General features: G+C 37.8%; 1 protein-coding gene across 1 annotated transcript in view; it reads right to left on the bottom strand.

The window, feature by feature from the left end:
• The window catches only part of LOC140330081 (uncharacterized), a 68,163-nt gene that overhangs the window by 15,080 nt on the left and 26,666 nt on the right, over positions 1-26,417 (bottom strand). Inside the window, exons 3-6 of the mRNA XM_072410429.1 lie at positions 20,693-20,786; positions 16,483-16,549; positions 15,899-15,953; positions 864-980 (exon numbers count right to left, since the gene is read on the bottom strand). Coding sequence (XP_072266530.1) covers positions 864-980; positions 15,899-15,953; positions 16,483-16,549; positions 20,693-20,786 — 333 coding nt within the window. The remainder of the gene's footprint in view (positions 1-863; positions 981-15,898; positions 15,954-16,482; positions 16,550-20,692; positions 20,787-26,417) is intronic.

The following is a 26,417-nucleotide window of genomic DNA, read 5'->3' as shown; positions in this document are numbered from 1 at the left end:
CAAGTGATGAAAAATTCTGACCTGTGTTGGTGGGTAAAACTATTTAAATGAAATGATCAGTATAACAGCCAGACAACTACTATTTTATTAGAAGGAAATATGCAATCCCAATCTGGGTTTGCCTGTAATGAAAGGCTTCTTTATTACAGCCCCTTGAAAACCCAAACCTTACAAGTATGACTTGCATTGTACGCAGATCTATTTTTACAAAACATTACATTTAAATTCAAAATAAGATGATATTTGGAATATTTATAAAGGTAGCAGCAGTACCAAAATTGATAAGTGTCTTCTACAATAGCTACCAATATTATTTCAATATTTAGTAGTAACAAAAATTAATACGTAAGACTCATTGGATGGATAGGGTAATTCTGTTTGCCTTAACTCAACTTTCATCAAGAATTATATTTTCCTTTGAAAACTGGCCATACAACTGTATAAGCCCTATAGAGTCTTTATAACAAACACCTTTACACATAGGTGAAGGTATACTTTAGGAATACTTTTTCTCCTTTTCTGGTGATTTTGCAATCCATTATTTCTATAACTGCAAACTCAGAAAAGTTTTGCAACTAAGTTGCAGTGGTAAATAAAGCAACATAAATCAGTAAAGCTAGTTTGTACACTACCTAATTTGTGCCATGAGGAAATTGATAAAATAACAACTAAGTCTTAGAGAGAAATGGGGTATCATAAAATAAATAAAAAATGAAAACTGTTACCAGTTAGTAGCATGCAGGTTTAATCTTAGAAAACTGTTGTAGCAGACTTGAAAGTAGCAATGTACTAAATTGCTATTTATTTGGACAATTTACTGAAAGCCGATGTTGCGAATCTCATTTCTTGCACCACTTTCATACCTGGGTAATGCCAAACTTGATGTGAGCTGTAAACTGCAGACAGCGTCTTGTCAACCAATACATTCTCTGGACTGGAACCATTTATATCTGCAATTTCTACAGTGCTGTTCAAATTTTCTAAAGACAATGATAAAACAAAATGTTACACTTGATAAAAAAAAAGATAAAAAGAGGGGATACAAAGAATGAAAGATAGTAAGAAAAGGTATTAGGATAAAGAAAAGGAATTTTAAAGACAAAGAATTGTAAAAGAAAAAAACGTGCAAGAAAGAAAAGCATTTGAAATAAAAAAAGTAATGGTAGTGAGAAAAAAATGTATATTTCTGAACTCTGGATTATAATGGAAATGATAGTAAAGTATCAACAAACACTGAGTAAAACAAAAAAAAAGCTTTAAAAATAACATATACTGTATCTCATTTATGCCATAATCTCAGAACAGAGCACATTACATTAAAAATATTTTATACCTTACTTTTTTGAAGTTGCTATATTGGATTTTGCACGGCAAGAATACCTTGCCAATTACGTCACAAATTTACAGTATCCATGTTTGGCCATTGGAAGGCTACTGAATATGTAACTTCTGTTCATGCAGTAATGCCACATACAGAGCCAAGCTCTACACTACATGCTGTTTAGATCAAAATAAAAAACCCACAGGAACCAATACCCAACTCTTTTAGGACACTTTTTTCATCCTATTTCTTCCTAAAATCAGCAAAAAAAAAAAAAAAGAAAGAAAAAAATTATTTGCAATATTACTAATAGATAACAAAAGAGTGTCCTATTTTCCTGTTCAGATCCCAAAAACAATGTTTTAGCTTTGTAAATTCCTAATGAAATCAGCTGTCACATGACACTAGACTTTTACAAGAAGACAATAAAACTATAAGTGTCCATACATACCCTTCAATTATGGTGTATTGTTAATACAGCCATGTTATTTCATTCTGAATGGTACTCCAACACACTAAAGCAAAGTGTATGCCTATACCCAGTAATGTGCCATGAAGCATTGCACTACCAAGCATTGTGTGGAACTCGTTAAAAATGGTGCATGTCTTATTGCATACACATGGGTGGTATTGCAACAATGCTACAACTGCAAAGTGTAAACCCAGTCCTAATGTATTTTAGCAGAAGGTACCTAGAAGAAAAGATTGAGTTTTGCTTTAAATACAAAAGGGTTGTGAAGATTCAGAAAAAAATGAGCTTTATGAACGATATAAGCATTGTAAACCATCACCAATAATATGAACCACTCATTTAAATGGAAATTACCTATTACACAGATTAAATTCAATTCCGAGGAGGATTCGAAAAGCAAGATTAAGTAAGATTAAGTAAGAAGGACATTTTGAGTAAACGCCCTGATCAAATAAACACCCCCGATCAAATATATAAGGATGCAAAGACAATAATGTTGTAGCCAGGGAAAGGAAGTAAGGGCATACGCTTCTGTAGGAAGCCATGACACAAACAATTGCAGCAATGATAATGAGAACATAAAACAGATATGAGTAGAAACAGACTTTTTAAATTAAAAACATGACAGATTCTTCAGAAAACATTAACAGTTAGGGAATATTGACAATAAAGGTATTTATGAGATTAAATAAAACTACCTCTTCCAGAGGGTACTTAGCAACCTGTTTTAATAAAGGCATACATACTTTAAAGGCCATGAGAAATGCTGGCCTAGATCAATTATATAAAGTATTATTTTAGTAGTAAGTTCCAAGTACATGATATATGTGAGTGGTCTGGCAAGATTGTATGAAAAAAATACATAAAATATTCATCACTCCAAAATTCCTATAATCCATCTTTATTAGATATTTCATAAAAGAAACATGAACAGCAAAGCAGTAACGGCTAATACATTTCAAACGCTATGGTCCTTAGTCATACTGTATCTAATTCCCACTAAAACTTGATACAAATAAAATATGTAGAGAAGTTTATGGGGCCAGTTAACACCATCCAATGTACAGTAGAAATATAAAACACTGATTATTCTTGTTCAGTTGTAGCTAGATAGGGGTGCCAATTTATTCTTATGACTACTTAATAAGTCTGAATAGAGGCTACAGAAACTATATTTATAGGGAATGCACTACTACTTCCATACTGACCAGCTCCCTGGTGTACTCCTTGGCATTTTTTCATATATTGGTAATTATTTTCTCCTTACGTACTACGTAACACACGTTTCAATAGTTCTCGTCCGATAATGGAGGAGAATCTGGCATGTGTACAGTGTCCGTCGTCCAAACGACTGTCATGGCAAGTGAAGGGGGGGGGGGGGGCGCAGTGGGGTGCTGCTCCGTCATTCTCCCCCTCGCCTCTCCATAAAGCAGAACGGTGCTGTACGTACAGCACTCATTCATGCATCATTCAGTCCTTAGTCGTTGCAAAGGATCGGGAAAGATCCTTTTCAACGATAATTATTGCACGCGTGTATGCAGCTTAAGTGAATAAGTAATTATATTGCCAACATTGTAAAGATACAGAAAGATAAGGAGGGAGAAGCATTTGCAATGTTACTGGACTGGCAAGAAGATCCTTGGGAAAAAAAGTATGTACTAATGAGTAACTGGTAATGAGGATTTCTATCCATTGATTTAAATATAATAAATCTTTGAAAAAGCAATCATCCATATATGGCATGTCTCACTAGGAAATATCTGATTTTTTTTTCTTTACATTATCCTTCTGAGAAGCAAGTTTGTAGAAAAATGTATACCTAGAAGAACATAATTTTTTCTAGAGGATTAGTCTTTTAGAATATTATTTGAAGTAATTAATAAAGATGGAAAACATCATCCAGCGAATTGCCTTTAAAAATGGAGGAAAAGATAAAAAAATAAATGAAGGTAATTATGTTGGGAAGACAAGTGCAAACACTATTTTCTGAGTTAAAATTGCAAATGTGATCAAACTTCAAAATGTTCGTAATACTTAAAATTAAACTACGTGAAATATATAGGTTATTAATATTTTTTCTAAACTGACAATTTTGTTAAAAAGAGAAATTATGTGTAAGATCAATCATATACACTTGATGGCCACTTTATTAGGTACCAAATACAGTATCTAATCAGCCAATCACATGGAAGTGCTTTTAGGCATGCAGACATTGTTCAAAAGACCTACTAAAGTTCAAACTAAGCATCTGAAGTGACTTTGCACATGCTTTGGTTGTTGCAGTGAGGTGGGTTGGTCTGGGTATTTTGGAAACTTCTGATCTGCTGGGATTTTTATGCAAAACCTCTAAGGTTGGGGGAGAATGACTATAAAAGCAATTACTGGGCAAAAATGCTTCATTGATATCAGAGGAGAAGGACCAGACTGCATTGTGCCGATAGAAAGGCAACAGTAAAGCACTTGCTACTACTGAAGTGTGCAGAAAAGCATCTTTAAATGCACAACACATCAAACATTAATGCAGATGGACTACAGCAGCAGGAGACATTTTGCATGGGCATATTGCAATTAAACAGCTGAACATTGAAAAATATTGCATGGCTTAACGAGTCTCAATATCTGCTTCAGTCTGGTTGTGGTGTAATAGCATGGAGGATACTTTCTTGACACACTTTGCACCCCTTAAGCTCAAACCAGTTCCTTAAACATGACAATGAATTTATTGGTCTCATTGGCTTCCACAGTCACCAGATCTCAATGCAAGAGCTACTTTGGGATGTAGTGGAATGGGAGATTCACATCATGGACGCACAGCCTTCAAATCTGCAGCAACTGTTTAATGCTATTATGGTAATATAGACTAAATATCCTGAGGAATGTTTCCAGCACCCTATTAAATTTATGCCATGAAGCATTATGGCATTTCTGAAGACAAAAGTGGGTTCCAACTAGGCACTAACAAGACGAGTGTAGGTTCCTTATAAAAAATTAAGATATTACTTTATACACTATAGATAAACTAAAGTTTAATTTTGAAAAATAGGGATCAGATCTTTATTGCAGTAAGGGACAGACAATCTACAATAAAACATACTTAACTGTCTGGTCTTCACATATCGAAGAAATGCTGAGCTGTGTCCCCTCTGCAATAAAGAACTTGCTGGATCGTAATTTGTAATTTTTTGGATTTAGTTCTGCTTTTAACTTGATTATAGATATATTAAAATAGCTAGCAACAGCTAAATAGGCCTATATTGTGTATTTTCCTATAAAAATATTTCTAAAAATGTTTTGAATATTTTTATAAAGAATTTATTATTGAACCTTTGAATGCTTTGAAAAAAAGTATTTTCTTCAATTCAATGTAACTTACTAATTGGAATGCAAATTCTTTTAAAAAAGTAAAAGGATGAATACAGCGGCTTTTATAGTTTGCACCATATGCAGGGTTAGAAATGAAAGATCCATTCCTTTTTTAAAAATGTAAAAAGAAAAACAACAAATAGGGAAGGGGTTGCTTATCAGAAGATATATTTATATTAAAATTGAATTTAATATTTAATAGAAAAGTCCATTTCAATGCTGCAGTATTTGGTTTCCTAAAATACAATTACAAAAAACAATTTATTGATTATCCACTCAGTGATTCCTGTAGCTAGGAGTTGACTCAGAACTGTTGGTATGTTCAGTACAAAATAGCATGAATTCTCTGACCCAAACAGTTTATCATCTTAAAATAAGGCTTGAAATTGCACACAGACACAGTACAACAGTCACGATAAACCTTTGCAGAAATCCAGAAGCAGAAAATAGAATCTTTGTTTAAATTGAGCAATATTCATTGTCTCTAAACTATTGTGTGTCAGTAAAGAAATGCCATTGTCATTGTTTCTTTCCAGAACATTCAATGTAATCAACTTTACACACAAGTTGCATCAAAAATCTAATTTAGAAACCTATGCAGTGAAGCAGATAATTGAAAACATAAGATTTATTCTATGCCAACTCTGGAAATAAAAAAAAAAATCTCCAAAATAAGTTCAAGTTTCCCAAAACAAGAGCTTCTCATTCAGTGCCAAAAATTGAATGTTACATTTTAATGATGATGCACCAGCTGTGCTGAGCTCATGCTACAGTTGTTGTTTACAAAAATAGATTTAAAACATTTCTCTCTTTCTAACCTGTGAATGAATATAGATTACAAATTATGGAAGATAGGATTTTTGTTGCAAGTATTAGTAAAATTCTTAATACTCCTCCACCACTGCAATATAAAAATTCACAGTGATTTAGAAATCATATTCAAAGTAATTGTTTAAAGAATAACCCTGTATGATTATCAGTCAAACAATTTTCACTCCTGGTCATAGCAGGCCCTTGCTTTTAACCAGTACTGGGGGAGGACTAAATCCGGGGAAGAGAGCCTCATCAATCTGCCTTCGCCCCCCCAACCTGTGCACATGACTTACTGGAATCCCTCTTTAAAAAGGGTCCTCTAGATATCCACCCCCTCACCCTAGAGAAAATGAGTACATAAACTTTTACAAACTGCTAGGAGAAAGTTAAAGTCAAAATTACAATCACACAAAGACCAAAAAAAGAAAAAAATTAAAATAAAAAAGCATACTTACCAATTGTATTACCCTTATTTTAATTCCCAGAGGTAAATCCATCAACAACTGCATCTATCATTGTAATTCCACACCAATCACAAAAAGAGTTGGCCTGTATACCTAACTTGGAGACAACCACTGCTACAATAACAGATCTCCTTTTCAACATAATATACAATAAGTACAACGGTCGTTGGCTTGTTTAAACTTTAATAGAATCTGCCAATGAATCTTTAATTTTGTTTTGAATCTTTAATTTGTTTGGATAAATCATTGACTCGTGCAAGTCATTAATTAGACATCAGTAAGTCATCCACTCACTGAACAAAGTTTATTGCATAGTTACAGAGTAGGTTAGGTTGAACAAAGACATGCGTCCATCAAGTTTAACCACTAGGGAAATAAACATATCCCACATATAAAACTCCATGGACATAGTTGGTCCAGAGGAAGGCAAAAAAAACAAAAAACCCTGGTACTATTTGCTTCAACAGGAGAAAAGATATGCCTCATGGAATCAGGAAGGAAATTGGATGTTCCCTGGATCAACAGTCTGTTATCTTTACTTTAAGGTTTAATACCCAGTTAAAATCTGTGCTTCTAGAAAAGCATCCAGCCTTTTTTAAAGCAATCTATAGTAGTTGCTGAAACTACTTCCTGAGGGAGTCGATTCCACATTTTCACGGACCTTACAGTGAAGAATCCCTTCCTTATCCAGAGCTTAAACTTCTTTTCCTCCAGACGCAGAGAGTGTCCTCTTGTTCTTTGTAATGATCTCAAAGTGAATAATGAGGAAGAGAGTTCTCTATATGGACCGTTTATATATTTATACAGGGTGATCATTAGTGTTGGTTGAATAGCTCACTATTCGATCCGCCAGCTATTCGCTCGAATAGACCAAAATTATTTGGGTGGTCGAACGTAGAATTCGAACACTATTAAAGTCAATGGGGGAAAAATTTGGGTTATTTTTCAGGACTGTGTAGAGCTTCTACAGCGTCCAAATACATTTAAAAAGATACATATTAATATTACATACCCCTGTACTTCACATCAATATTAAAGAGGACCTGTCACATGTCTCATTAAATATAAACCCTTTTCATATGGAAACAAAGAAGTTTTGCTTCACATTCAATCTGGAAAAAGCTTATAATAGAGAAAGAGACTCTTTGTTTATTTGTAGCCTTCTGAGTTAACTTTCAAAGGTAACCTTTTAGCACAGGCTAACAATAATAATAACAATATTCTTCTATGAAAATACAACCATTCAAGTCCATGCCTTGGAGTAGCAAGGAAAAGTACAGCTGAGGGGGAGTGCTGGAATGGCAGATGCGGCCAATATGGAGCTAAATCTTATGAGTGGCCCATTGATGGAACTCCCTCTTCATTAAAATAGCGCCGCTACTAAAATTCCCGGCATTATTTGCAATGCGAGGCCACGCAAAAGCAGAAAGCCCGCTGGTCTATAGACGCAAGTGATGCCAGGAATTGTAGTAGAGGCGCTATTTCAATTCAGAGGCCCGGCCAGCTGCAGTTCATATTTAGGATTCCTTTGGGGGCCAAAAAATGGACGTTGGGGGCCATATTTGGCCCCCAGGCAAGAGTTTGACACCCCTGCCCTAGACAGTGGCTTCTATACACTGTACCATAAAATTATCTTGTATTAAATTAACACATTTCCTCGCTTTTGCTGTTCCTGTACACCATTACTCCAGTCAATGTCAGGGTAGTTGAAATAGCCCATGATTAAAACATTTCCACTTTTTGCTGCTTTTTTTTATCTGTGCTAGTTGTCGAATCTTTATTTCTTTTGTAGCACTGGAGGGCCAATAGCAGACTCCAATAATTAATTGTGTATTGTGCATCCCCACATTCAACTCCACCCATAATGCCTCAACCTCATCGCTTGCTCCACCAGCAATTTCTTCTTTTACAATCACTTTCAGATGACTTCTCACAAACACCATCACCCTTTCGTTTGACTCGGTCTTTACAAAAGAGAGTAAAACCAGGAATTTTGACAGCCCCGTCATGTGAAGAACAAAGCCCGGATTCAGCAATGCCAACTAAGTCATAATGCTCTTCACTCATTAAAGCTTCCAACTCCCTATATGTTGATGGACATATAAAGATATTAATGCCCCAAATTGTGATGCAAATTCCCCTTGGTGCTTTTAAAAACAGTGTATAGAAAAACATGAATTACTACATTTTTTTGGGATGTGTTGCCACTCTAACTTTCCTAAATTTTTTGGTTGATGCCATATTTATCGACTTTGCAAATACCACAAAAAGATACTGGGCTGTTTAAAAATAAGTAGCTCTGACATACCTAACATCTTAGTAGTCAAATGTTTACTGTGACATTTTTTTCCAAAGTTCCAAGACCTTGTGGTTTCCATAAAATGGCAGGCAAAGTGACAGCAGGCAAATAGGATTTTTGCGTGATGGACAGCGTCCAGAAGGGAGCATAAACATTAGGACATTGAGAAAGGGTAAACTCAACCCACTAGCAACAGTGTCTGCTGTCAAAACAAAACAGAATGAATTGCTATTTAACGTACGTTCTATTTAATTTATATAGCTGCATAATTGTTTACGCTATATAAATCCGGTTTAATAATAATAATTGCTAGCTAGCATCATGACCTGGAATGCAACTCCAAAAATGCAGACAAGTAGCACGGTGACATTAGACAAAAGGACGGCGGACCAGAGATGGAGTGTGGGTCAGCGAGAGCAGTCGCAGTGTGTGGCCTCTGGTCAGCTATGGTCAGCCTCTGGAGAGCTGGGTGTAGTGCATCGTCATTGCCACTCAGAAGTGTGTAATACAATTTTTGTGGAGTACTGACAGGCGGCAGCAGTAGGAGTAGGCGGTGGGTCCTGAGACGGAGCGGGGACCGCATTGGTAACTGGCGTCTAGAGCTGGGTGTAGTAGATTGACAATGCCACCCACACAGAAATGTGTAATACAATTTTAGTGAATGGAGTACTGACAGGCGGCAGCAGCAGCAGGATGAGGCGGTGGGCCCTAAGTCAGGCCATGGACCACATTGGTAACTGGCATCTGGAGCTGGGTTTAGTGCATTGTCAATGCTACCCAGAAGTGTACAGTTTTAGTGAATGGAGTACTGACAGGCAGCAGCAGCAGCAGCAGAAGGAGGAGGCGGTGGGTCCTGAGACGAAGCGGCGACCGCATTGGTAGCCGACATCTTGAGCTGGGTTTATGCTTCGTCAATGCCACCCAGAGGTGTACAGTTTTATTAAGTGGAGTACTGACAGGCAGCAGCAGCAACAGCAGGAGGAAGAGGAGGAGGTAGGGCCCTGAGACGGAGCATGGACCGAATTGGTAACTGGCATCTAGAGCTGGGTGTAGTACATTGACAATGCTACCCACCCAGAAGTGTGTAATACAATTTTAGTGAATGGAGTACTGACAGGTGGGACAGCAACAGCAGGAGAAGGAGGTGGTGGGCCCTGAGAAGGAGCAGGGACCGCATTGGTAACTGGCATCTAGAACTGGGTGTAGTGCATCGTCAATGCCACCCAGAAGTGTACAATTTTAGTAAATGGAGTACGAACAGGCGGCAGCAAAAGGAGGAGGTGGGCCCTGAAACGGACCGTAGACTGCATTAGTAATGGGCATCTAGAGCTGGGTGTAGTACATTGACAATGCCACCCACCTAGAAGTGTGTAATACAATTTTAGTAAATGGAGTACTGACAGGCGGCAGCGGCAGCAGGAGGCAGTGGGCCCTGAGATGGAGTGGTGAACGCACTGATAACTGGCATCTAGAGCTAGGTGTGGTACATTGACAATGCCACCCACCCAGAAATGTGTAATACAATTTTAAAGAATGGAGTACTGACAGGCGGCAGCAGCAACAGCAGGAGGAGGAGGCAGTGGGCCCTGAGATGGAGCATGGATGGCATTGGTAGTGGACAGCTGGGTGTAGTGCATCGTCAATGCCACCTCAAAGTGTGTAATGCAAATATATGCATATAGTAACTGGCATCTAGAGCTGGGTGTAGTCCATCCCAGACGTGTGTAATTCAAATACCTGAAATTTGTGAAGGGCCAGTCCAAGATGTTTTGTGCGCCAGCACTGTTGCTGTGGTCTGTGATGCCGGAAGTGGTAGGAAGGTAGATGATATTGCTAGTTTGCATCATGAAGTGGATGACATGAATGCCAACCCTCAATCTTACAATCCTTAGCTGAAAAGTTAGGTACCATTGCCTTTGCCCATCAGTGTGGCAGTACTGGGGGTTTTCATCTGCAGTTTGTCGGCCTCCCAGAATCAGCAGAAATGTAAAGTATATTGCTAGTTGGCACAATGGCAAGCATGACATTGGCGATGAATGCCAACCCTGGACGTTGCGATAACTAGCGGAAAAATTCAACTGAGGCAGGCTCTGCTGACAGGGTGTAGGTGATAGGCAGCCTCAGACTAAGCACAGGAGAAGTGTTGGTTCACAGAGGCATCTTGGTTGGCTAGTAAGTACTTGTGTCAGTCAATCAGTGACATCTGCAGTGCGGATATGATAGTTTTTAGTAACCCACCTTTTGTTCACTTTCAAAAAGGTGGGGTGATCTGACATTTTCCAGAGACAGTCGAGATCGGTTTTCCGTGACCACTCCACCAGTGGCACTGAAGGGTCTTTCGGACAAAACACTGGATGCCAGGCACAAAAAAGCTTACTGTGCCAACTGCGGGCAGATTTCAAGCCTGTTGACCCAAAAATTAATGGCGTCACTACTGTAAGGACAGGCATCCTCCTCATAACTGCTGTCGTCAACACCACCACCAGCCAGAAAAGAGCCAACGTAATTGTGCAGCATGCACTTCATCCGTTCTCGATGGTTATGCCCCTGCACTTCACTTGTTTGAGGTGGCCGCATCAGGTTTCACCAGGCATCCAGAAAATCCCCCCTGCCTTGGCCTAGACTTTTGGATGTGTGTGGCCTGCTGCCACAACTGCTGCTACAGAAGGATTCAGTGGAGGCAGTGTCAGCCTGAGCTCCCTGCGTAGAATGTGGTGCGCTGAATACCTCACATAGCCGGCGTCATAGTATTCTGCTCAGGCGGGTCATCTTTTCTCTCTCTTGCGTCGGGTTGGGTAGAAACAGTTGATATTTGTCTTTGTAGCGGAGATCCAGAAGGGTGGCCAACCAGTATTCATCCCGGTTTTTGATGATGCAAATGCAGGGCTCCCTCCGTAGGCATCCCAACATGTGGACACACATATAAAAGAGGGGTTCCCTGGGCTCATCCTCCTGCTGTTCCCCAGTAGGCGTCAAAACATCTTCCTGCCCATTAGCCACCTCCTCCTCTTCAAGCTGCAGCAGTTCCTAATGTCCCATCGCCGGCACAATGCCTGGGGTGTGACAGCAAATCATCTCATCAATCTCCCTCATCATCACCATCTTCCTCCTCCTCCTCTTGAAAATAATGATGCTGGCCAGTGTCCCCCTTTGCTCCTCCTAATGCTGGCTGTGCACTATGGAGTGTAATGTTACCCTCATTCCCCTCCCCCATTTCTTCCCTCCTCTCCCATCGCCACTTTCCATCAGCCCACACAGGGTATTATCAAGCAGAAAGATGATGGGTATGACATCTTTCCAGCCTGACCGCTCCCGACTCACAACGTTTGTGGCCTGCTCGAAGGGGGCCAGTACCTTGTACAAAGTCTCCATCTGCAGCCACTGGTAAAATAGCTTAGTTGTGTGGCTGTACCAGGTGCCCCGCTGCCTCCATTTACCATGCTGACCAAGCAATGGCGGATGGCTAGCTTTTGCTCACACAGATGCTGGAGCATGTGCAGGGTGGAGTTATAGTCACAGTGTCACAAATTAGTCTATGCGGTGGCAGCCTCTGTTGGTGCTGGATCTTGCTAAGCACCACGGCGGCAGTAGGGGATCAGTGTACCACAGTTTAACCACAGTGTCCACCACTGCTGGCCTTTCAGGAGGAGTGTCGAAAAGAGAGGGGTTGGCGGTACCAGGTGCTGCAATGCCTCTTGCAGACTACTGTCCACTGAGCTATGCAAGGCCACCCAGTGAGCGGTGAAGGACAGGTACCGTCCCACTCCGTTCCTGGTTGTCCAGCTGTCCATGGTGACGCGGATTTGGCTAGACACCCAGAATGCCAATGCCTGGGTGAGGTTACCCATTGCATGTGAATGTAAAATGTGTACAGCTGTACGGTAGAAGTAATGCCTGCTGCTCGGCACAGGGTCATCAGGTCACGGAAGGGAGCAGAGTCCACAATGCTGTATGGCAGTAGCTGCAAGGCCAAGTCGCACTAGTTTGGCTAGTTGCAAATTGAGCTCAATGACTCGTTTGTTGGTTGGGCCCATAGCCTGATGCCTTGCGCAAAACTCTGGTAGAATGGGCTGAAGGGACTGGGAGCTAGGGGAGCTGAAGGGGTCACTGGAGTACCCATCTTGCATCCGACGCCACAAAACCTGCGGGCAGAAGCTGATACTTCATCGCTGCTAGTAGTCTGGCTGTCACCAACCTCCTTAGACGTAGTAGCAATATCAGTTGGAGGTGGAGGTGGAGAAGGAGTCAATGTAGGTGGAAGAAGAGAGGATGACGTGGTTGCACCTCCTTCAAGAGAACGCAAGTACTGCTCCCACTTTGGTTTGTGGTTCTTGCACATGTGGGAAAGCAGGGATGTTGTACTGAAATGTGATTCCGCCTGTTCTCTGTGGATGTGCCTATGGCACAGGATGCAGATTGCTAGGCACCCGTCATCGTCTTTCAGCGTGAAAAAGGACCACACTGGAGATGTGCGTGCAACCACTCTGCTGCTCTATTTCTTTGCCTGCCTCTGCTGGGTGCCCTGCGTCTGCTCTAGCTCCATCTCCCCCACGGTCACATCGTCTCTGACTGTTCCCCTGCTTGTGCTCACTTGTCTGTGTGCTTTATTGGGACTCAAATGAGGCAGATTTGCGGCCCCTTCCATCCCCAGTCTGTTGCTGCAGTTGCTGACGCTTTTCCTCTATGTCTGTTTCAGAACTGCTGCTAACCCTTACACGCACCGGTAGTTCCCAGGTGACATCACAGTCATCATCATCCTCATTTTCATCCAAGCCAACATCTGCAAATGCAGCCACTGATCAAGAACCCTCACCCAGCAAGTGCTGACCACACTCTCCAAGGGTCTCAAAGTTTGCCTCCTGCCCTGAAATGTGCAGATCCTCAGACTGTTCGTCAAACAACAAGGAATAGTAAACGGGAAGTACAAGCACATTAGCCATGCTAACTTCTGTCTTTGCTCCTTTCACTGCTGTGCTGGTTGCGGCTGCAGAAGAAGTCTGCTGCAGAAAAAGAGCCTGCTGCACTTGAGGCCCCTGAGACCCAGTCGACAATATTCTCCACATGACGTGGCTGTAGGATTGTATTCTGCCCTTTCAATACATCTACCAGTGTACTGGTGCTCCGCACACATCTCAGACCTTTTTGACCACTTGTGCTGCTGCCTCCAACAGTTTGCTGCTGCCGTCCTACAGTGGCAGACTCACCGGGAGTATGCCCCCTGCCAGATGCGGCAGGTCGCCCAACGCCATGCCTTTCCCTGCATCTACCACTCATCTTTTACCTTTACCAAACGGTTTCTTTGGTAAATAGGAACAGATATAGAACACTGAAATCTCTGTATTTTTTTTTAATAGTAGGACAGACAGTGTACCAAACTGGCTTCTTTGATACCTCTTGCTATTTACCTAACACTAAAATATCTGTAATTTTTATATAGCAGGACAGAAATGTTTTTGTAGCAAACTGGCTTTTTTGCTAAATAGCAAGAGGTATCAAAGACTGAAATATCAGTATTTTTTTTGAGAGTAGGACAAACATTTTTCTTTAGAAAACTGGCTTCTTTGGTACATAGGACCAGGTAGCATCAAAAACTGCTATATCTGTATATATACAGAAGGCTCCTAACCTGTCACAATCCATGTCTCTCCCTGTTTCTATCCTTAACACAGAACACAAGATGGAGCGACTAATCCCTCCCTCATTCCCTGTATATATGCCTGTGCTCAGATCTCTACTTGCTGTGAACCCTGGGAGCAAATGATTGCTCCTAGCCACGCCATTCCCACCGGAAATAGTTGGTGTTCCCGCCCCCTGCTTTTTCCCTCGTTCGTTCAGTGAGAACATCATGGCGAATTACAAGGCCATTCTCGCATAAATGTTTGGCAAGCGGCCCGATTCGCCGCTGGATCGAACTAACAAATCTCACTCACTCATCCCAAGTTGTTCCCTTAAGGCTCCTGGGGTATCCATTTACATCTTAACAGGTAATAAGATATTCCTGAATGCATTCCTACATTGTCTTATATGTGTCATATAACATATGTTATTGTTATGTTGTTTTGCTATATTGTAATTGCTAGAATTTGTACTAACCAATTATTAGATTACTACAGGGGTTTACCTACTAACAACATTATTTTCATGTACTGTATATTTTGTTGATTGAAGTTCCTATATTTGTATCAACCAACATTGCTGTGCATTTTATGTTTCGCTTTAACAATTGCATACACATTAGTAGGTGGCTGATTCCTAGCCGGATCATTATTGTGAGCATTTTGAGACCAAGAATAAGTTTTCTAGGCATCAGGAAAGCTTGGAAACCCCGGAAGCCTTTTTTTTTTAGTGATCCATAAGTTCTATACATGCCCATTTTGGTCTCTTTGAATTCCATATTTTGGAAAACTAGTAATCTGGGGGTTGCCAATTGATAAAACTGGAGCTCCCACACATACCATCCTGTTATTAAGGACAATGGCATTGACTGTTTGAAAGAGCCCAGTGACTCTGACTAATATCTTCATATAGCAACCTTAACCAAGGCAAACCAAGTCTCACTTAAGATTTTTTCATTTGTTATTTGATACTGTTGCTATCATTAAGCTATTTTTTATTGATTTGTCTTTATTTTTCTGTCCTGTTTTTTGCACTGTTTTGGTATGTATTTACTTAATATACGGCCACCATTAGTGAGGGAGACAAAGAGGAGGCATTACACACAAAATCTTTAGATAGTAATGCATACACTGCCTAAATAGTGTAACACTGGAAGAATCATAGAACTTTCCAGATTCACAAAGTCTTTAAAATATTATAGTATGGTATATAACCTTCCTTTTTTTTGAATTTACTGTAACATTACTAGTAATGTGCCTGGAGACACTGTGGAATTCATTTTGATAGTAACAAAAGGTAAGTTGTTTCTTTTTGATACTTAGTGTGCCCTATGACAGACTACAAAGCTTCCAAAATCAGTTTGGGTACTTTACAAACAAAGCATTAATATTAACTGTGTGTTATGATGTGTTGCACAAACCCCAGAATAATGGTCAAAGTTGCAAACATGATTTCTACATCACTTGGGAATAAAGGCGTGCATTCAGTATAAAAAGGAAAATATCAAATACATAGAAGCACCAGCAGATACAAAGAGAAAGTTAACTCACGTATTTCTAGGTCAAGCATTATTTCAAACTCTTTAAGAATCTGGGTGACGCTCAGCTAAATATTTTAAAAGAAAAAAATATCAATCTTGTTTCAAAGCTGTAGATGAATTAACATCATAATATAAAAGAAAATAATACAATAAATAAATACATAAATTATAGGATCTGTTATACTAAACCAAAATAACATTTTACAAAAAACACTCCTCACAATGTTCAAACACTGTTTATAGTGCAGTGATGAATAAAATTTGACTCCAACCTGGGTTTTACCTTCCAGCATTTTCAAAGTGAATTTTTGCATTTCCCAATGTCTATGCTGAATGGTTTGTTTTAAAAGGTTTATTTGTATTTTGAAATAGGTTTATTCAAAAGGTTTTTGAAATATGTTGTCAGTATAAAAATCATGACATTGTGTTATTTTGGAAACTTCAATTTTAATTAGTTTGATTTTAATTGATTGGTTTAGAGCAATATGTTACATTTATTTTTCATACTGTGTTTAAGGTTGTTGTATTTTTCAGATGTAACCTTGCATACTTTGTTTGTGACACATAAAACTGTTTAGAAAAGATAAACCTGACCTGTTCATTTGGAACAGTTGCATATTCATCTCTAACAAGAATATTCTTTTCACCCATCTGATGACACCTGGTTTAATTAGAAACACAGTCAGAACTGCAACATAAAAATGTAGATGACAAATAATACAAAAGGTGGAATAGGTGAGCTTTGAATGAAATATATTACAATACCTTCAATGACATAAAATAATTAGAAGTACATTGACTATGTCAAGTGAGCAAAATCAATAAATAAATGCATTTTTTTGTTGTGGAGGGTAACTTCATATACTTTGAGACTGGTACAATGTGATATTTGTTTTACAAAGCTTCATTTAAATTTTAGAATAACTGCAAACATTGAATATATTAATATTGGTGTAAGGTAAATTTATATTCAAACTTGTGCTTGCCCCTGGATAATTCAGTAAAGGTTTCCGTTTCATAATATCCAGTTTTAGTGTGGATCTGTTCCGTGTAAGGCGAGATCAGAGCTTTGCAAAGAAGGCTGAGGCATTGGAAAATCAGCAGTTTTGAAGCCTTTATTTAAATCTCTGGTGCTTTTACTAAACATAGCTTTTATGCATTTTGGAGCCAAACCTCTGGACAATGCAGAAATTTATTCAACTTGCAAGACTGTAAAGGCAACCTCTGCCTATATACAAGCAGATATAATTTATTGATTTATAAATAGAACCATAGCTGCTTTAATGTATGTCTTATATCTGCCTGGTTGACATTACCATATGTACAACCTTAATGTATATTTTAAGGTTAAAATGTAATGTAATATAGTTTCTGTTGCTTATTTTACCTCATCAGCCCAAGCCATATACATTGTAGATGTGTCATTACACAAGAGTAGGTTTAGAAAAAGTTAACAGCACATTCCATTTGATAACTAGAATTCTGATAATGGTATGAGACTCAGTTAATTCATGGGTATGTTGCTTGAAAAAAAAAATCTATTTATCTACCCTGCAATTGATTTTAATTATTAGCTTGCACCAGATCATATCAGCAGGAGGGTCAGAGATTACAATGAAATCAGCCAACAGCCTGAAATCTAATGAGACACAGCTGTAGAGGAAGAAAAATATATATAATTAAGTTTTATATTTTGCTTTACCAAGTAGGAAGAACATTAGCGGAAAAGATTATTCTTTAGAAAATCAAATGGTCTGGTAAAATTTCAGCACTTGCCAGTGAATGGATCTTCGGCTCCAGCAGGTGTTTTAGGGAAAAACATACAAAACAAAGATTTAGAACTAACCCATGCAAGGTAAGTAAAGTCAATTTTAAACATTTATAAGCACAAGGATATCCCCTTGCTTTGTAAGGCATTTGAGGATGTAAATGCATATTGCAACGATTGCTTGATTTTTAGTTTCTAAAGGTAAATAATGGACACAAAGATTTCATTCTGACTCTACAATTTCTTTAGGGTTTTCTGACAACTAAGTAGAATAAGAACTTGACGTAGTATAAATGGCATAGATTGTTTTAAATATAATTGGCAGTATAGTTGTATCCAAATCTAAAGTAGATTGTACAATCAAAAGGCAATTTGGCCAGCTAAATAGCACTAAAAATACAACATAATATAATAAAATATTCAATAATAAAAAATGTCATAACAATTCTATGTTTAAAAACATATATGTTACCAGATAAAAAAAGGAACACTTACATTATTCTTTTTTATAGTACACCTAAATCTTTAAGTTGGTCTTTGTGGTGTGTAGCAAAAAAAGCCTTATATAGTAGTTTCCATCCCATCCATTCTACCCTTCTCCCAAAAAAAAGAAAAATATATACTGTGGCTTCCCACCTATATCACCCTGCATGTGAAAGTGGAGGATCCCAAAATCACATGAGAATGTGCTCCTGTACAGTGTAGAAAATACTTCTCAAAAGATTTGGGATTTGGAGCTTTCCCAGAAGATACTGGGAACTGAGTGGGAATCCCACTGAAATAATATCACTTTCTTATAGGCAAACAGAGAGGAAGCTGGTACTTTATGTTTTGTGATTTAGATGGGGGGGGGGTCAACTTTAAGGGGTTAAAATGACAGTAGAAAAAACAGTCTGTGTGATAATGTATAAGGAGTTGGTGACCATATCAACAAAGACGCTATATTTAGTTGTAGTTTGCTGAAAAGCTTAATCTACAATAAGCACATGAATTGTGAGCATCAGGGTAACTGGATATTTTATATTTATGTAAATGTATATTTTTTTATGTAAACTGTTGCTAAAATAAATATGAGGACCACCATTACTATTTTTTTTCAAAGTTAAACTTAGCTGCTTGGCTGATGATTTCATTTAATAAATTTTGAGCCTGATATATTAAAGCTCTCCAAGACTGGTGAAAATCGACTATCATGGGTCAAACCGGGTGATCCATCAAATCTCAAAATTGATTTCCTAAAATTACTTGCTCAAAGTTGGCAAATGTTTTAAAACGTGGACCAGAACCATTTGAGGTTTGCTGGATGACCTCCCATGGTGATCTCTCATCTCCAGTCTTGGTAAACTTTCAGAATTTTGTTTAAATCAGGGCCTTTATTAAAATAGAAAGTTTGTGTAAATGGAAATGCTAGAAGTAATTCATACTTGTTTTAGTCTAACAGTGAGTAATTTCGAACAAGAAAATCAATATGACAGCCAGACTACTAGCATTTGTAGAATTAGAAATGTGCAATGTCTGCCTGCACATTTCTCTCAGAAAAGGTTTTTTTTTTTATTAAATTTTATTTTTAATAAGTTAAATGCTCATATGTGTCCATCTTTATATTTGGCACCTTCTAACTAGTTCATGAGCCTAATATACTATTTAATTTCAAAAATGAAATTTAAAGAATTTGATTATTGTATTATAACATTCAAATTGCGTTTTTCAATTCATTCAGTGAATAATTTCGAGCTCAAGCACACACGTATTAAAATTGCATATCTGCTGTTAATTGAATGTTCATGCTGTTTAAGGCTTCCATGAAACCGCTGAGAAAAGAAGATCACACTTTTACAAATCCAATTTCAACAGATATGCAAACATTGTTAATATGAGCATTACCTTTCACTAGTCCAATAACTGCAAGATAAAATGATACCAGTGTGTCAATATCTATACACATTTGCAGAAAATGCTGAAAGTCTGCATTCTTCAGTGAATTACAGTGAGAAGAGACTTCCTTAATACGTTAAAGTGACTCTGTTGCCATTTTTAAAACCTGCAAAGCAATGCTTCTAACATTGTTCAATGCACTTCCACCACTTCAGCACCTGGCACACTGCCAAATTGACTTAATTCCTGGCTTCCTGTTGCGCATTGTGGTTTCTTTTACCAACCCCTGTGTTCTGTGACAACGTAGGAGCTGGCAGAGGAACCCCCAAGCATGCCAACACTACCTCCAACCACCACCAACACTACTGAAAATATCAAATGCAGAGAAATTTTGAGCAGCATTCATTCTTTCTTTTCTTTCTAGGTCTCAGAGGAGTTTGGTGACATTGGCAGCTAGGCAGGTAAGGTATAAGCTCCTTAATTTTTAGGGACAATGGTTTTAAAGTTTTAACAATAGTGGCAAAATCACTTTGAAAAACACTTTGCAGAAAAAGTAAAACATATCCAAAACAATAAATGGTACTTATTCAGCATTTTAATTATGTGCGTCTGCAAGTTCCATTTTTTAAGCTGTGCTGCAATCTGGTAACAGATGCAACAGAAAAATTACTAAATTCAGTTATCATATCTTATTTAAAAGCTGATGATTTTTAATGTCTAATATTTGTACAGATACATTTTGGCATAACATCCTCTTTCTAAACAACCTTAACTTTTTTATTCTTAGCTTTTAGCTTGCCTTGGAAAAAGCATACATTTTTTGCAGAGATTGAATATGTTTAATGTTCTTACAAGCAATTGAGTATAATTCGAGAAACAAATCTTTTTTACAGTTTATATCATTTGACGGTAGTAATCATGGTGAACAAAGAGAAACTAAACAAAAGTTATAACCCAATGGGTTTACTTTCAGTTTCTTTATTGCACTACTCTCTTAAGATTATTCCTAGTTAGTGCAATATATATGCTGAGAAAGTCCAGGACACAGGACAAATGCATGCTTTTAATTTAACTTTGGCACAACAGTAAAAAATTTAAATTACCAATGTTTGGAGTTACGATGTTAAGCCCACTGTGTAAATTTTTGTTTTTTAACCTTACCTTTCTGGTAAATCGTATGGGTTTGGGGGACTTGTAAATGTTTTAAGGCTTTTGATTTTTGATAACCAGGAAATTCTTTTGAATGAAAGGGATCCTATATTCAAGAAAAAGAAATAAAATATTACTCTTTAATGGATTTGCATTATCATAAAGATCAAATGAGGTTTTATGCTCAAACCTAAGAATATAATGTAAATAAATATATTTAAAACACTTCAAAATACATTTTAGATTAGAAAACTTTTTTTTTAATACCAAGAGGAACTTTTCTGCATCACATGATAGAAAGTTTGAATTACAATACTTCACAATCTAAAAGGTTATCTTATCTTTGGCTTATGCCTGACTCGGAGATAACCTGGTATGGTAGCAAGAAGTGGTGTGCGTCGATTCTGCACCTTGGCTCATGAAAGGGATCACACTATCCTATGCTTTGATACTGAGCAACAGCTACCTGGTAGCGTCTGCTTCAGGGTCAATTTGGATACCAGTCTCAAATAATTTATGTTGATAAATTCCTACACACTCTGCTTGTTCTACACCAAAATCTCCTTTTAGTTTTATCAGCCCTGCCTGGTTAACCAACGTGGCCTACAGAAGGAGGGATATGAGAACGAGGTGTTCTGTGGTTGGGATCAGAACAAGCTACGAAGACAACAATGCACACCTATGGATGCAGTACAGTGAGTTAATTATGTTGTCCTAGGGCAGGAAGTATGTTACCGTTGTTAGCCCTATAAATAGAAATTAGGTCGCAAAACCCTTACAAGTTAATATGATTGACTTAAATGGACAAACTCTTCCTCCTTACACTACCTCTTCATCATTAGTGAAAAATGTCTTCTGGGTGTAAAAGGTATTTAGGTACTTATTGCACTGAAGTTCCCTTATATTAAGTTAATGGCCCTTGCCCAAATGACATACAGCCATATCATAAATGGTGGATGGGGGCAAAAAAGTTCTATACCGTTTCAGTAGTACGATCAAAAGCCCTAATAAAAGAAGTGGACTGGCTCATGGAAATTATGTAAACATCAACATGCATTGATGGGGAAAGAAGTGTATTAAAAAAAATGGGAACCTCTAGACAGACTGCATTTGCATGCCATGTGCACAAGGTAGGGCACGCCATGTAAAGCTGAGCCTCCATGTTTAAAATACCGGTAACTAAATCCAAAAGGTAAAAAATGTCAGACCAAGGTCAGTAAGGCTGGGGAGACTTACTGCAGCACTGTAATGCACTGTATGAAGCTTACAGCATGCATGAAATCAAAATAAGTATTTATAGTATAAGAGAAGAGCCTGGCATGACTGATAACTGGAGTTCAGCTTTTGTGATAGATTTGCTGTAACAATGAACTGCTATGTCAAGTGATAAAATACTGTTGATCAGAAGCTTTGTAGCATTTAACAAGAATCTACAAATCATTTCCTGTGCGTTTATGTCGATTTTTGTAAAATAATGTATCCCAACTGCTGTTTTAGCAGATGAGATGTTAATAGACAGCTGACCTTTGCTTTATGCAGAAGCTAGATGCTTTTTACATGGTACTTCTCCAAGATGAATCTGGTTTCCCATTGACATATTGATTCTAAGTCTCACATCTTGTTCTAGTTAGGAGTCATGGAGGTCTGGTCTATCCTATAGCTCTGTATGTAATTAAATGTGATAATTAAAATTGGGAAGGTGAAGACACAACACTTACTATTAACATTAGCACATGCTGATAAACTGTATGAGATTTGTCCTATAAAATGATTGATCATTGTGAAGCACAGTTTCCACTTTTACCCTTCTAATGAAAATGAAATAATTCCACAGTCTAACAGAATATAGATATATATATATATTGCAGTACAATATATCAATCTGATTTTTAGCCCTTATTGTACAGATAGAAGGTTTGTTTGTACAATTCTGTGATATTTAGGTGTACAACTTCATTTGTGTTTCATTAACCTTTACATTTACACCCACATAAGCTTCTGAAATTCAGCATCTAAATCTGAAAAGTACACTGAGATCAGTCAGCAAAAGTGAAAACAAAAGAAACAGCTAAGTGTTTACTGAAGTAGAATGGATTGACAACTCAAAAAGCTTTTTGTCAGTACTCTGCACAAGATAAAGCAACGTGATTTTGGTTAACTTGATTTTAATGCAAAAATACCAGTTTTGCTACTAGAGAAATTGTGCTGAAGTGGTTATTTTGTTTTATTTAAGAGATCTTTTTTATTTTTATAGTGTGTGTGTGTTTTTAATTAATTTTGTTTTTCAATAATTTGTAAATGTTAAAAAAAAGTTCTAAGAAGAGCATGGGAGGTGAAAGTTGTGGAACTGTGTTCTAGTAGCTTAATCTTATCTTTGCGGTCAGGAAGCCTGTACAGGTTGTAACCCTTTTTTTACATGACTGAAAGTGTGCATTGTTGGTAAATTGCCATTGTGGAAAAAGTAAAAACAGTATTTATATGAAAGATCTTCTGACCTTGAAAATCTGCATTACTGTGTTGGGTAATTTGTCCAGTTGCGTTAAGAGGATGGGGTTATTAAACTGGAACAGGGTGGTTCCACAGCTTTCACACCTCCCATCAGGTTCTTGGACAGTCAACACCTGCCTTATTGCGTTCAATGGTGATTAGACTAAGGTGTATTGGCGACCGAAGTAGAAAAATAAATAATTTAGGTTTTGTTTTCCTGGCACTCATTATAGCCGAATATGTGGTTTGCCCAAGCAACAAATCATCTTCAACTGCTACTAGATATACCTTCAAAAATGAGAAGCTTCACAGACATTCATGGACGAACTGGCCCACCAAAGGCAATCTGCAGTGATCTTGGTGTAGCAGCATTGTCTTGTAAGATTTGGCTCTGGTAATGCCTATACTGTAATTAATGGGTCAGTTTTTAATTTTTTATATTAGGTGGAAGCAGAGATGAGTTGCAAATTAGGCTTTAAAAAAAAAAAAGGTGGTGTTCCTTAAAAAACGGGGCAACAGTTATGCAATTTGCAGTGGTAACCTAAGTCTACGACAATTTTTTTCTTTACCTACTAATAACCGTTAAACACATTTTTAAAATTATTGGCATCATTGTGCAGCAGTAGTTGGGAAAATATGAGTTAATATCAGCATGGTGTCATACTTCCATTCTTGGAATGCAGGGTTAGGGCAATTCCTCTCCTTGGTCTGGCTAATAAATGTGTAACAATGTACTACTTACCATTCAAGAAATTCTTTTTTGTACTATTGCCCTGTTGCCCTACAGTGAATTATGTGCCCTTTTGACCTCTTGCAACCCTAGCACCCTCCAGTGATCCTTGGGCTTTCAGTCACAATTCATTACCCTCCCTAAATTGCACCTTCCTTATTTACCTCATTGTATTTTGCCAAAAAGATGATATTTCATGGAAATGTCCACATTTTTGGCAGAATCATAAGTAACATAAAAAAAAAAATAATTGTGCTTATCCCCGCAGATTGTACCCTGCTTGGTTGTAAACATTAGCCATATACATTGCATACATTAGACATAGTTGCTGGTTTCATCTCAAAAGTTTGTACAAATTTTAGTAGATAAATATTTTACACCACCAAAAGACATGCTATTTTTAATTACTAGTATTAGATTCAAAGCTTTAGACTATTTTGTCTTTTATACAGTTACAATAATGATGTGTGCCATGTTAAATGGCTTTTCTTTGATGACGGTTAAAAGCAACATCTTGAGTCTCTTTGAAGGAAATAAAAGGTAGCACAGATCCTCTTGATTATATGATAGACACAAATCTACTTTTGCTTTGCCTAGTGCCTATTAAAAAGATGAATTTGTTGTGAGTAGACAGAGTAAAGTAGTTATTAGGAAAGAGGGTGCCTTATCAGCCATAAAATAATGAAGGAAGATAGACGTCATCAATTCTCATAGCATAGGCTTTGTTAGTTCATATGTCCCTCAGTAGTTCCTTATTTATTTCCCATCAGTGCATATATTACGATTATTGTTCTCCTAACAATATCTTTGAGACCCCTGCTTAGCAAAAAAATGAAAAAAACATTTCAAATTCATTTCTTTGTTCACCTTGTTTACTTTATTTGTTGTCTTTTTTTTTTTTTAAATATAATTATTATAATTACCTAAAAAGACAAGCAAAATGAATAGGTCTCAAGTAATTAAAGAGACCTTTTTTAATATGCAGGTTTAAGCTATTGAAAGTGAAATTGTTAAAATAAGTTTGAAATTTGTCATACAGTGACCATAAAATGGTATAGAATGCAGAAGATCTAATAACTCATATTTTAATTTCTAATGTTACTTGTATGAAAAGTAAATTGTAAGAGTTACATTTATAGGTTATTTTTACTTCTCACTGAACTCATAGTACACCCTCTCACTACATTAATTTACTTTTCTTCTCAAAGCTAAGTCTACACAGACTGTTTACCCAGCATTAAAGCAGTGTTTAAGCACCCAGGTTTAAAATTTCCATTGATTACAATTTGCCAGTCCACATCAGAGAGTTTTGTTGATGGGTTTTGCATAAACGCATAAAATGCACAAATTGAAAATGAAAATTCCTAAAAAAGGTTGCCAATATCCCTATTAATTAGAATGGGTGTTTTATTTTTAGATACTTTGGCTGGGTACACACGTGCAATAATTGTCGTCGGAAAGGATCTTTTATGATCCTTTCCAGCGACTAAGTGCTGTACGATGCATGAACGAGTGCTGTACATACAGCACCGTTCTGCTCTATGGAGAGGGGGGGGGGGAGTGATAGGAGCAGCACCCTGCTGCGCCACCCCCCCTTCACTTCCATTAAGATCGTTTGTTGTCCATTGTTCGTGGATCCACCAGGACGGTCATTCGGATGACGGGTGCTGTACACATGCAAGATTCTTGTCCGATATCGGCCCTGAGGCGAATATTGGACGAGAACCATTAGACGTGTGTACGTAGCCTTAGTTTCAAAATGCCTTTTAAAAGCCTAAAAGCTCGTACAAAGACATTTAAAATCAACAATGGGGTAGATTTAGCTAACGAGACAACACCATGTTTGTTCAAACATCATTCAGGGTTAGAATTTACTTCCTAATGTAAAATGCTGGGTTTAAAGAGGACAGTAATGTAAACCTAATGTTTTTTGGTGTTCTTGCTTGTGTTCCTAAATCCCTGGCATCAGTCCCTGGTGCAGAATTACAGCTTGCAACTTGCTAAAAGGTGCAAGGTTGTAGTTTATCCTTTAGGAAAAGGAGACGAAAAGGCCCACTTTATTGATTTGGTTCCCTGCACACCTTCCTCCATGTAAGAAAAGCACGTTTCTTTGTAACATTGTAAAATGTTCCCTTCTCTTCCATACCCAAAACAGAATGATGCAGTTTGGCTGGGATTGTAAAGTGGATACCTCTGCTGCCAGCCCCCAGAGTTTTGTTATACCATGCAAGTATACACAGCATAATTGCACATTATCGAAGACAATTTCCATTGAATCTGTTTAATACAGATTAGGATGACATAATTCAAGTGCATTCTCCCTGTGGATAGATTATCATATGCAATGGCAAGTCTTTCAAGAGCTATAGAGCAGAAAGTTACTAATAATACAAATAAATCTGCCAGAGCGAAAAGAAGCATTGCAGTTGATTCCTATAAGTAAGAAGATGAACAAGACTGGAATCATCTTGAGTAATACACAATAGATTTGAGAACAAAGAAAATGTCAGTATGGCTCCA

This window comes from Pyxicephalus adspersus, chromosome 4 (assembly GCF_032062135.1).
Source record: "Pyxicephalus adspersus chromosome 4, UCB_Pads_2.0, whole genome shotgun sequence".
In the NCBI taxonomy this organism is placed as follows: Eukaryota; Metazoa; Chordata; class Amphibia; order Anura; family Pyxicephalidae; genus Pyxicephalus; species Pyxicephalus adspersus.
This window is presented reverse-complemented; position numbering and strand designations above follow the sequence as displayed.